Source organism: Pseudochaenichthys georgianus, chromosome 11 (assembly GCF_902827115.2).
Source record: "Pseudochaenichthys georgianus chromosome 11, fPseGeo1.2, whole genome shotgun sequence".
Lineage (NCBI taxonomy): Eukaryota > Metazoa > Chordata > Actinopteri > Perciformes > Channichthyidae > Pseudochaenichthys > Pseudochaenichthys georgianus.
Window position 1 is genome coordinate 15,726,517 of NC_047513.1, and position 13,500 is coordinate 15,740,016.

Here is a 13,500-nt window from a genome sequence, read left to right on the forward strand (position 1 = left end):
GCTCTGTGTTTACTCATGCCTGGTAGTTGCTGTGCACGTGTGGATGTGCACATGCTCTATCGTGTGCACATTTGTGTAGGTGCGTTAGCGACATAGTGTTTGACATGACAAGAGATGACCTTCCCTCTGTGTTCTCCATCCTACTCCTGTCATGGCAAGTAGAACCCAGGTCTCTCTGTTGTCATGGTGACAGTGGTGATTGACAGCTTCTCTGTCTCTGGAAGACAGATTTGTGTGAAGAGCTCCCCTCTATTATCTCGGCTGTTTCCCTTGGATTTCCATGGGGAAGTACAGTGCTGTTCTACATTTTTATAACAGTGCATTGAGATATTTAACTTTAACTCACCTGGGGAAAGTTGACCGAGCATGCACTCTGTGGCTTCACATTCAAACAGTAACACATTCCCAGAGCCAATCGGTAGGGGGTAGTTGTTAAAGGAGTGCTTTTATGCTTTTGGGGGTTTTCCATCCTGTAATGTGTTATATAGGTTTGTACGCATGTAATTGGTCTGCAAAAGTTAAAATCCCAAAGTTCCCTCCAGAGGGAGTTTCTCTCCCACACCCCCCCCCCCCTGCCTGAAAATCAATTGTAGCCCTTGTATTTACTTCTGACATCACTATGAAACACTCACGCTTCTATTGGCTGGTGCTCCAACGCATGTACATGATAGGCCTAGGGGCAGGACATCTCTAAGAAGTTGACCAATTACAACAGAGTTGTCCAGCTAACCAATCAGAGCAGACTTGGCTCTGGTTTCAGACAGAGGGTGAAAATAGGTGCTGCAGCACAGGCAGTATGAGAAAAATAAATACCTTTTTGATCATTAAAGCATGGATACATGTCACAGTAAAGGCAGTTTAGTGTTCAACTGAATTTTTTACCGTTAAACTTAAAGCTTCACAACTCAATACAAGTAGCAATGAACAGAGCCAACCTGTAGATCGGTGGAATTATGTCAAACCTATGGCACAACGGTGTATCATTTCACCAATTTGTGTGTGCTTTTGCGCGTAAGATACAAAACAGGACTCCATAGTGCTAACGTGGGTCAAACTCTCCACAGGGTGGGTTCCTTCTTACAGAGATAGTAAATAGTGAAATAGTATATACTGTAAAAGCCTGCTAATGCGAATGTATTTAAGGAAGTGATTAAAAAGATGATGCTGATTTTTGCCAGCATACAGTAAATCTCTGCAGGCGGCTGTTAACAAAGCCTCGGGGCCAAGATATGGAGAGGCTTTTCATGGTGAGGCGGAACAGCATTGTGATTCACAACCGCTGGTTTGCAGCTCCAATAGTTCCCATTGTGTAGGAGCCCCACAGCTTAGATCAATAGTCATCAGAGCCCATCCCCACGCTTCTCTGCCATTAATAACCCATCCTGAGTAGCTGGATGCTCTTGCCTTGACCAACTGTTATCCTCTACCTTGCACACGATGTGACAGAACAGCATGTCAACACAGAGGGGACTGATAGATGGAGGCTGAGTGACAGACAGAGAGCTGGGTGATGTATTTGAACATGCTGGCATAGAAACTATTTGTAGCTGTGGAAAGCAGAAAGTAAACTGCTCTATCATCCTCATAAATTGTCTAAGTTGGTGCAGAGGCCCAAACCACTGTGGTACCAGAGTGGTTCTATCTACGCTGGTACATAACAAAAAAAAAATTATCCTGCCATTGCTGCATTGCGGTGTGATTTTATACCGTACTTATAGTTGTATGTCATAGAGAGTGATGGTAGAGAAGAGACTTAAGGAGTCTACTCACACAGCCTCGTTAAGGAACTATTCAGGCCTCCCGTTCATCAAACAAACGCACCCGCCATCTGCTAGCATCGAAGGTGTGTGTTTGTGTGTGTGTGTGCATAGATACAGTATGAGTGGCTGTGTATGTATGTGACACCATTTATTGCCAATTAGAGATGTTTTATATGGCTAAACCTGTCCCCTGACTATGGTCAGGGAAGTATTAAAAGGGTTGAAATTGGATAAAAATCATCTTTATCGCCATAGCAACCCATTTCACTGTAGCCAGGCTTGACATCCCTCTGACTTTCCACAGCAGCGACTGCAGACATATGCCCCGCTCAACCTGCCACATTAAATAGGTTAACTAATGGTTATGGTAGAGGGAAACATCTTATCTTATTACATGCCCTTGTTATATCTAATTTAAATTCCTTTTGCAGTCCTGCAGCGAAATATAACATTTCAAATGGACATCCTCCGTGTGACAGGAAGATTTTGATATAGCTAATTATCTCCTGCTTCCCTTCATTTGCTTTCATGCAGCCCTCACAGGTGAGTTGACTGAATAAGTTAATGGGAAGGAGAAGCGAAGACTAAAAGTCCTGAGGAAAATTGGTATGCATGGTTTCAATTCACCGAGGAGAAGGTCACTTCAACAACCTGATAGGCCCTTTTAAACAATAGCAGGTTGAGAGCGAGGGAGGGAGGGGGGAGAGAGCGAGTGACAGGAAGGTGGAGAGGGAAGAAGGGATGACACAGAGAGGTAATGTGTCAGGAAGTCTGGCAGTGCCGCCTCACCCCGTCCGGAGTGTGACAGCACTGAAGGTGTGATAACCTTACATTCACACACATTCAGTATGAACACACACCAACATCCATCCCAGAGCATCCTCCTGGCCATGTGTAGCCATGGTGGGGGAGTAAATCACCCGTGTCCATGGCCTTTAGCTGCTCTCATTAGGGGTGAGCGGTGGAGCCGTACCCAATCCATTAGCCACGCTGCCGGTAATGACACTTCACCAGCACCGCTGGGCCCTCGGCCAAGAGAGGCTCCGCAGCCGGGCAGAGCCCCTCCATTACTGCCTCCTCCTGCATACTGCCGCCACGCTTTTTAGCTCTGGCAGGGGGAATGAGAGGAGAAGGGAAAAAAATAAGACGGAAAGAAAGGGATTGCACTTTCCTTCTTTTTTTTTCTTGGTCCGGAAAAGCAGCAGGAAGTCGAGGAGAGATGGAGAGGCAGCCTGGTGGCTTTTATCTGGGATCACATCCGTTGGCGCTGTACTGCAGCATTATCGTTCCAAGCCTCTTTGTCTTTGTCTGTCTCTCACAGGCACTCACACACACACACACATACACACACACACACACGTATGTTTCAAACACACAGCTGCATGCGAGATAACTCATACATCCAGATGCACAGTTGGGCAGACAAATAGTGATAAGTCATCTTTTATGCACAGGCATGTGCTAATTAAAACGAAGCGCACACACACTGGCAAATCAGGCTGACACTGGCACGCGTGTTCACCACCACACTCACACTCAACATCCATTCAAAGCAAGTCCCAGAAAAAAAGGCCTCGCTCTAAGTGCCGTGTCCTCATTCAAATTGCATGTGAAGGCCCCGTGGCTGTCATGTAACTAAGCTTGTGTCACGTCTGTAAAATGGCCATCATGCAGTGAGCTAGCACCAAGTTAAAAGCCAGGGCAGGCATGTCGAAAGGAATATAGGCCACAGGCAAAAGACCTCCTGCTTTCTCTTGCCTTCCCTCTCTCCCTTTATCTTCTCAACTTTTTTCTTCATTGTTGTATCGTCTTCTCAGCTGTGGCCTGGTGCATTTGCCTGCCTGTGAAGTCTTGGTGGAACAGCTGGACCTCTCTCCCTCCTCACTCTCCTCTGTCTCCCTCACACACTCTGCTCTGCTGAGTGCACACATATTCTTTCAGCGCCCTCCGAAGGATGCTGAGGGCGCTGCAGGCTCACATTCTCAATGGTTTCTGGGAGTAATTGCAGTTAATGAGACTGTCTGGGGATTTTGGAATCAGGGTTGGAAGTGTTTTTCTGTCCCATATTGGATAGTGATTAGTATACTTGTGTCAGAACTGTGTGTAATGTTTGTGTTTTGTGATGTATGCAGGGATTTTGATGCTTGTTCGTCTCTTGTTTGTGTTTCAGTACATGACTGCTGCAGCTGCCGCGGCGCCTATGCAAGGGACCTACATTCCCCAGTACACTCCTGTGCCTCCAACAGCCCTCCCTGTCGAAGTAAGGCTGCACTCAGTACATATCAAAAACCTGTCCATGTTTACCCAAATGGAGGACATCATTACTCCTGACAGCCCACTCCCTTACTCCCACAAGCATTCCCTTTGCCATTTCTAAAAAACCTTCTCACCACATCAACAAACCCAAACATTAAACAGACGGATTACATTTGAAGCAAGCCGTGAATTGCTCGTATTGTCTCTGAATAAATGGCCTCGCAAATAACAAGGATGAAAAGTGCAAGCAAAGCAAGAAGTGGCAGAAGTTTTATAGTATTCGGGGAAATACATTTGAAGTGCAGCACAGACTTTGTCACTTATTTGGGCGGCTGTCTGAGCTGCTGGCAGGTTGGGGCAGGCCAGCCTGAGAAATGATGAACGCAGGAAGAGGCAGGCCGGCGAGGAGAGCGCGACGGCTGTCTGCCGGCTGACAGCGCGCTCGTATTCAGATGGACTATCAGTCGTGTATCAGATGACAGGAGCTGAAGTGAGACACAGTGCCGGCGGTGCTGTCTCTCTCCCACCCCCCCTCCCCACACTCCCTCCACAGCAAGTCCGGGCTGGTATGTAACAAGAACACACACATCCGTCAGCCACGGAGCTCTGCTTAGCCCACCAGCCACGGACAATGGCAGTTTTCCCTTGACGGAGCCATTAGTCCCCTCCCCCCTTTCTCTCTCATCCCCTCCTCCTAAGCTCCCGAAAAGTTCATCATGCAGGAGTAGGACGGAGGAGAGGAATGTAGTTGTAGTGTAGCCCGTGGCGCTTCTTTACCTATTTCATCCTCACCCTCGTCCTCTCAATGCCAGCCTCAGCAGCGGGGCGTATATCACAGCGTCAGCCTGACTGCAGGGCTGATGTATGGACAGGTCGCAGTCTCCTTGAGAGCTTGTTAAAGGTGATTGAGATGGCTCAGTGATGGGCGCTATCGGTTATGCTCGACACATAAAAAGGCTAAGAGGCTGTTGTGATGAATTCAGAGTGAATGGTCATCTTTAAAGACTTTTTTTTGCCTCAAATATAGATTTAGACTTTAAACACTAATCACTTTCATCTCACAGTTATTTTCAAATGTACTATTATTCAATACAAAACGTTTTCAGCTCAAATTGCTTAATTTCATAAAAGACAAATACCTTATATTTTACAATGCTGTCTAACACTTGAGGGTCTACCCCTTAACAGTGCATAATTAAAAAGACTAAGTGTCTTTGCTTTTATTTTATATGCATTTCTAACAGGCAGTATAACGACATCTTTGAATAAAATAGTGTGATATGGGTCATATACTCAGAGTGATAGACATTTTTATTAGGTCTATTCTTATATTGTGCCAAAACTGTTTTGTTTCTACCATTAAACAATAATGTGTTTTAAAGCATTGAGAGGGCTTAACAGTTTGTATACTTAGATCCTTAATGCAAGTTAGAAAAAGTAGAACAAATATTGGTCAAACAAGAGCAACAGAGGACACTTTCCTTTCCCAGGACAGCAGGACACGCAGTACTACAAATGGATGTTCACACAGTGGACAGGAGTGGTAGGGAAACTGTCCGTTTCAGCAGGAAGTGGCGAGCTCTGCAGAGAGAAGCTTGTTAAAGTTCAGAGCTGACAGATTTCCTCCTGTGTGTGTCCTCAGGGAGTGGTGACAGACGCCTCCCCCCAGACAGTGGCTCCCTCGTCACAGGAGTTGGCTGGACAGCAGCAACAGATCCAAGTAGACAGTTCTGCCGACCATGTTCCTGCTTACTCATACCAGTCCAAGTAAGTCACACGGGGAGGCAGGACACTCGCTGTCAGCCGCTGTAACGTGATATCCTCTGCTTTCCTTTGTATTGTAAGCTTTATCAGTGGGCGGTATGACAGCATTTATTCAGAGACAATATAAATGTATATAGTATTTAGCTTCATCAGGGATTTTTATGCATTTTCTCCTGTCCTAAAAATATATTTGTACTTATATCAAGTATCAAATTCTGCTACACACTTTTTTCTTATTCCCAAAGTACATTTTTCAATAAAGCTATAAGCTAATTCCTGTCTGTGAATTGTGTTGTAAAGGGATTTTATTGTACAAAATATAATTTGTTCGGCTTTGTACTAGCATAAGCATTCAAGTTATTCTCTTTGACAAATAGTGATAGTGAATGCTTAGTACAAATCTAAATAAAACGTGAGCACTAAGACGCAGCAGTGTTTTGATAAATGACTCAAATTATTGCTGGCGTCAGTTGTCAGTTGCTCGTCATTTTAGCAGCACTTTTTTCCTTTGGGTCCCGATCACAACAGTTTAACGTGATTCATTCTGCTTCAGTCTTCTGACAGAGCTGTCAGCTGTCAGCTCTATTGCTTTTCTCTGTTTGTAATATTGTGCTTTGATTACAATGGCACCCCTCTCTCTCTCTCTCTGTGTTTTCTCCCCTTCATCAGATAGCATCGGCCTGAGCGAATGTTCCTGTGACAGCGTTGCCTTGAGACAGAAGGTGGCTGCACTGTGAATGTGAGGAAAAGAGAAAAGAAAGAGATTACTTCCAGATTGCCCAGGCACCAAAAAAGAGACACTTTTTTCATTTCCTACCTGGCCTACGTGAAAAAAAGAGAGGGGGGAAAATGCAAGAAGGAGGCAAAGAGTGCTGAGGAAGAGGGGAATTGCTGGGCACAGTGCAAAGAAGTGAAATTGTTTAGTCTGGGAACCTGCCAGAAGGGCTGGGCTGAAGCTTGAAAAGTTTCTCAAAGAAAATTCTCAACCAATTTAAAAAAAAAAATGGAAAAAAAATAAGGAAATAGAAAATGACAAAAGAGGTTGAATGCGCAGGTAGGTGATGAAGTTTATTTTGTAATTAGAAAAGGGGAGTCAAGTTTGAAATACACACAGAGATTGTCTTCCTCAGATATTAAGCTACAATTTCTTTTCACTCTTTTTTATGTTCAAGTGTTACATTTTAGTTTTCTAGATATATTCAGAAACAAAGTGTTTTTTCTTTCTTGAATCTTCATGGCCTTAATTTGAAGGGCGGCAGAAACTTTTTACAGAGTTAAAGTCTGACGTCTGTTTAGAAAACAAAAAAAGCAAACAAAGTCAGTTTCTTGCACCACTCGGAGGGTACAAGACACTGGATACGTTGTTCTAAAGAGGAAAAAAGAATCTATCACATAAGCTGTACAGATTTAATAGAGAAGAGCTTTTTTTTTTTCTTCATTAGAAGAAAACTTTGATAATTATTATGTCAGAGGTAACTAAGTGTCAGAAGAAAACAAAATGTCTGTTGGGGGGAAAAGACTTGGGGGGGAGAAGAAGCTTTCAAGAGATTTTTCACCATGAGGAAAAAATGAAAACATAAGAAAAACATGCTGCATCTGTTGCAAACGCTGAACTTGTTTTTTTATTATCATAATTATTATTTTAAATGGCAAAGTTGCTGTCAATGACATTAGTGCTTTTTATCTGCCACATTTTACCTTTTTATGAGCTTAACGATGTTTTTAGCCCGCTTGCTTGTCACACTGCAAAAAGAAGAAAAAGAAAAAAATTATAAAATGAATACAAAAAAAGCTACGGAAATTAATTCTGGCAGTGAAATAAAAACAGTAGATTCAGTAGGAGCTTACGGTTTAAACAAATCAGTGCAAAAGCAATAGAAGAAATTGTTGACAATTTCTGTAGTCTTTCCTAGTTGTGGATCAAATGCAGCCCATGGGTGGCCATTTTTATACCAAAGATGAAGAGACACTCTGAACCAGAGTTTTGTTTTTGTTTATTTTCTTTTCCTTTCCATTTTTCTGTTTGATTTTGTTGTTGTTGATGTCGCTGTTGTTGATGATGTTAATGTTGATATTGTTGTTGTTGATGTTGCTGTTGTCGTTGTTTTTTATTTGATCTTGATGGCCGGACCAGTCCTTACTATCCTTCTTAAAATCTTCTTTTTTGCCGGGTTTAAGCTAGTTTTCCACGGTTGTCCAAGCTGTCACACACACACACACACACACACACACACACACACACACACACACACACACACACACACACACACACACACACACAAACATACATACATGTATCTAAACAGACACACTTAATATAAAAACTAAAACACACACATCAAAAACAGTATTTAAAGTGTGATGCAACCAGTGGCAGTCCTACCAGAAGTCATTTTTCTCCTCCTCCTCTACTTGTCTTTTCATTTCTTTGTATGTCTCATCACTTTTTACGATGCTACACACTTTTGGTGCATTCCAACTCTGTCTTTCTCTTGGATCCTACAGGGAACACTTTAGGAATAGATTGGGGAACGTTGCTTGCTACGCTTTGTGGTTGTTGACACATTGCTTCCAGCTTTATGCCCTTACTGCTTTCTGTCCTCAGTCTCTTTATCGCTTTAATTTAACTATAACCGGGAATCCCCATGCTGCTGTTTGCCCTTCTGTTAATCTCTTCCATTTATCACCACACCTAGGTCACATGTTTGAGTTACGTGCCAGGCATACCAGATGAGTGGTGTTTGCTACATGTTAGACATCAGGTAAGTTGTTTAAAGTGTTTAGCAATGATTGCATAAACCTTATGGCACTTAAAGGTGGGGTAGGTCATTCACTTCAGAAACACTTTTTGTTATATTCCATGGAATGCTCTTAACATCCCGATAGCAATGAATAAATTAAATGCTTTGACAATAAATACATTAAAAAAATGTCATCTGTGGAAGCCGTAGCGCTGTAAAAAGCACGACCAATCATTTTAGCCAGCCAGGCTAAAATAACTGGATTGCCGACCTGCCTGTCAGCCTTCCATGTGCCCTCATGTGCGTTGGAGGTGGGGCTCTGTGAGGAAGTCTTGAAGGAAGGGGCAGATTTTTTTCGGTATAATTTGACTTTTTTCATGAAATATGCTTGTACACTTTTTTCCTGAGTGAGATGCGATGATCGGTTTCCCTCTCTTGTCTGTATATTAACATATGAGGCTACTGCTAACAGCTGGTTAGCGTAGCTTAGCACAAAGACTGGAAACAGGGGGACAGTTAGCAAGATGCTATGCAAAGCTAACAAAAGCCTCCTACTTGCACCTCTAAAGCTTACTCATTCATATTTCATCCTCATTCTTTTATGTCGTCATCGTTAGCTGGACAAGCAGAAGTGACTGTAGAATGTACAAGACGCTGACACTCTGTGACACTAACACGGCATGGTAGAGGTGTGTTTAAAGGCTGGAAAACGACTGTCTGTCCTGATCATCCCCCTGATCATTGACCCACCACCAGCAGGGGGGGTCTTCACACCTGTGGGAACAGACCAGGCTCCTCACCAGCTTTAACTTGTCGATGGCAGCTCCTTCCTCTGCCCTGCCACTGAGTGTCAGTTACACCCCTGGTTGTCCCAATTTGCTGCACAAACAGCCCTGCACATCTTATCTGGTCTTTCCGTCCCTGAGCTGTGTGAGGGTTCCAATGATTTCATCTCTGAGGAGTGTCCCCTGAGGAAATGGCCTGTGGGACAGCGGCCATTTCTGCCCCCATTATAGCAGCCTCTGTGTGTTGCTCTGTTGGCCCGTGCCCGCTCGCTCTGCCCCACTGTGGGTCTACAGAGCTAAAACTCTGTGTTCTCCCTGCTTCACTGGCACCATTAATGTGCCATGGCCAAGCCAGGGTCCTTTTGCTCTCATTTTCCCTAATTCTCTCCCTCCCTTCCTCCCCCCCTCTCTCTTGCGCTCCCACTGGAGTTTCTTCTCTTTATTGGATGGTGCAGAAGCAGAACCACAAACCAATTTCAGTCACTCTCGCAATGAGGCTTGACGGGCCCAATTTGTCTCCCTCCGGGGCAATAGGATCCACTCCAGTGTCCCTCAAAAGACCCCTTTCTTCCAGACTGAGGGAGCTTTTTGTTTGGTGACAATTGCAATTGAGCTCTTGCAGTTCATGTGACTCGTTTAAATCTACAGTAAGTCCATTGCTCTATTTTTTTAGCATGATGGCGTGTTAAGCACACTACAGGCAAACGTCATCATGCGAGGCGGTGTTTGTAATTTACCGACGAGTTGTACATCGAGTGCCTTTTAACAAAGCTTCCGAATTATTCTAAATTATTTGTGTGAGAGCAAATGGAAGATTTTTTTTAATTCAATTGTGCTAAAGAAATGTGACACAATATGGAAGCTACTCTATGGTGCTAAAGAGGAGGCATTCTCAGGCTTTTGCCTTGACTGATCTCTGGGATGAGCCGGCCACTGTTGATCATTTGGCCTTTGCTCTTAACAGGCCTCCGGTCCACTTGACAACACAGACAAGAAACTGGCACACAGCTTCCTCATGTGAACTACACCTTTAAAGCCATACTCACATTATCTTTCCTCAGCCAGAAATCGCTAGTCATTTTTATCTTCCGTCCACCAATGAAGTTGAGAAGCTAAATGTGTCATTCAAACTGTCTCTCGTTGACTGTTAAGCTGTTTAGTGTCCAAATCAACACCTGCCCTTTTCCTTTCATCTGATCCACATTCCACATCTGCTTGAACTTGCCTCCAGGCTATGATTTGCTCATATCTCCCAATGAGCAAGTCTCACCCACATTACAGTCTTTAACGGCTAACAACTGACAAATGTTGGGTTTATGAGCTCCCGGGACTTTCCCACATTGCTCATCTGTTTCGTCCTTGTTGCATTTGCTCAATGTAGTCCATCACTGAGTCCTTTCATGTGGTAAACTGCTAAACTTTAACTTTACCAGGTTTAAGCTAGTATGTGTGTGTCAGTGTGTGTGAAGAGTTCTTCTACTCAAACGTTTAGCTATGAATACAGCACTGCTAGCATAGACTTTTACAGCTGCTGCTTTTGTAAAAGTAATACAGAGAGACATTTTCGAAGCCTAACAGGGCTCATAATGCAGAAGTTGCACATCAGAGAGCAGAGCGTCCCACAGAAGGCCTGAGATTCAAAAGCAATGGCATTATGGGAAATAGGACTACACATCGCCAAGAGATTATGGATAATAACAATGCACAACAACAAATATCAGATCTATTTTGCCAATGGAGATTCAAGATTGAAAATGTTAAGGCAGGTGTTTGCTTTTGGTGCATGGCGCCAATATTTCACAGAGATCTAAAAGATTACCCGACTGAACAAGCAAAAATGGCTCTCTCTTAAAAGCACAATGGCTTAACGTACCTTTTCAGAATACAAATTTGGAAGTGTACAGAAGGCAAGCCGGCAATTTTAAGGAGGCTGTAGCAGAAAACGCTCCTCTCCCAGTCAGCCCATGTGTCAGCACAAACCAGGAGTCAGCTATACCTAGAACGTTTGTGTGTGTGTTTGTGTGTGTGTGGGGGGGGGGGGGGGGGAGAACAAGAGGCAGATCATTAGCTTCTGTTGCCGGGCAGAAGTGGTCAGAACCTGGTTTCTCCGTGTTCTTGCAGCAGTATGTCCCGTGTACAGGTCTCCAAAAGGGGACGAGCTCCACCCATCACTCATTAGCAACACAGACTTCCTCTCTCACACCATGACCATTCCTCTCTCCTTTTCGACACAGTTGATCATTGTTCCAATCTCTTCTAACCTTAAGTCTTGTTTCTGGCTGACTTCCACACTCCATCGTGAAGCTGCCACCATTTGCAATCTGTGTCTAAGCACTGCTTGCATAGCTTTTCTCAAATTAAATTGTAGACCACCATTGCATTTAATATTTTTGCATTATTTGTCTGCAGCAGGTTGGAGATGGAATGTCCTTGGCTTGCCACTAATATTGCTGAGTAAACCTAGGTCTAAGTGGTGCTCGATCACCCTTAAGTCTTGTTTTCCTTAAGTGTTATGGTGATATTGTTCGCTGCTATAGTGCCAAAAAGAAAAGGTTTATGCAATCATAATGAGTGTTGAAAACGTTGAAATCCATTATTTATTTTTACAATATCTGAATTGCCTAAGTGCAGTAAATCTCACTCATCTGGTGCCTGAAGGAAGTGATCAGATGTTCAGAATGACTTTTCTTGACACAGGAAAAAGCAGAATACTGTCCACTAAAAGAATGGTGGGCTTGAGATTTTACCTACATCCTGGTCTTCTTCAGAGTCAGTTTTCCAGACGCGGTATTGACTGAACGTTTTGTCTCCATCCTATCTCACCGTTTTTCACAATATCTGCAGCCATCCTTAAATCTGACATGATCCAGACAGTAATTCATGAAGTGTTGCTTTCACACTGTCACTCATTAGATGTATAACACGTCATACTCAGTTGTTGCAACGGTTCCTTGTGAACAGAGTTGCATTCATTCTGCATCGATTCTCATGAGGAAAACAGTCGTTCAGAGTTGCTCTCCAATCCGGTCTCCCGTAGGGTATAAGGCTAACCGTGGCTCAATTACACATCATAGACTAGTACACACACATAATGCAGTGAGAAAATTGTTCAAACTGCCCCCCACAAGAGCGAGACCCTGTGCTTCATAATTGATGCTTCGGTCCACCTTTGATAAGAGCTATTGATTGGCCACACAACCCTAGGAGCCCTCGTGGAGAAATATCCAACTACCACTAGGAAATGACTGACACAATTGTTAAGAGATAGCCAGCAGAGTGTGTTGGGCATTGGTATTCATTTACCAGATAAAAAGAGGAACTATTTATCAAGACAGCAGAGCGGTTTGAAAATGTTTTATTTTTGTTAGTTTTCTCTTTTTGTTCGTTCTTCACTTTTCTTTGTTTCAGCGCCGAGGAGGACATGGTCACGCCTCGCACACGCTGCTCAGTGTGTGTGTTATTTGAGAAACTATCTGTACATCTGTGGATGTTAGAATTTGACTTGGGTTTTATGAGTTGTTTTTTTCTCTCTGATGAAGCTTTCAATAAAAAAATGTGGAAAAAAGCACCAAGTAGCGCTGTTATTTTTGAATCTGCAAGGCAAATGATTGTGTTTAATCGCAGCTAGCTGTTTTTCCCCGTCCTAAAGCGGTTATTATGAAGACATTTATTATGCATCAATCCTCCTCCGGGGAACACACACGCACAGTACACACCATCTTACCCATAGCCTATTATCTATATGACTAAATTGCAGTGGGAAGCAAGAGGAAGCCCTATTATTATCATGCAGCCTGATGGCACCTGCTGCGCGTTGACCTTGGGTCCTCACATCCTCGCATAATTACAGCCTTTGCAAATGGAACTAATACCTCTCAATGGGATTTCCCCCAGCAGCGCTCACACACACTTGATTGGGGCGTAAAGTGGTCATAATCAAAGATGGAGGAGCCTGCTGGAGGAAGAAGTGGATCGATGGCAATCAATGTTTCTCTTCACTCTCATTTAGGCCCAATCAATCGCTGTCCTTGTCACCTCCCAGGGCTCACCTCTGTACTGCTAATACCACGGCGGCAGAATAGCCAAGTTTCCACTGCGTGAGACAGCTCTGCAAGATCAAGGCAACAAGCCTGGCACTCGGAGACAAAGGACATCTTAATGGAGAACAATCGACTGCTTGGAGTGTGTGTGAAA

General features: G+C 43.7%; 1 protein-coding gene and 1 long non-coding RNA gene across 6 annotated transcripts in view; one reads left to right on the forward strand and one right to left on the reverse strand.

The window, feature by feature from the left end:
• LOC117454713 (RNA-binding motif, single-stranded-interacting protein 3) overlaps positions 1-7,523 on the forward strand; it is a 310,119-nt gene extending 302,596 nt beyond the window's left edge. For 3 of the 5 annotated variants that reach the window (XM_071204809.1, XM_071204810.1, XM_071204811.1), the window contains 3 exons: positions 3,931-4,020; positions 5,659-5,783; positions 6,450-7,523. In XM_071204809.1, coding sequence (XP_071060910.1) covers positions 3,931-4,020; positions 5,659-5,783; positions 6,450-6,453 — 219 coding nt within the window. In that variant the 3' untranslated portion in view covers positions 6,454-7,523. Of the gene's footprint in view, positions 1-3,930; positions 4,021-5,658; positions 6,394-6,449 lie in introns of those variants that run through there. The other 2 variants (XM_034093846.2, XM_034093849.2) reach the window with 1 other exon arrangement.
• On the reverse strand, positions 6,423-12,866 carry LOC117454714 (uncharacterized). The gene is made up of 3 exons (XR_004553016.2): positions 11,180-12,866; positions 7,479-7,523; positions 6,423-6,511 (listed from the first exon to the last, which is right to left on the reverse strand). It is a non-coding gene; the product is annotated as an uncharacterized lncRNA (long non-coding RNA).
• Between the last annotated feature and the right edge of the window lie 634 nt (positions 12,867-13,500).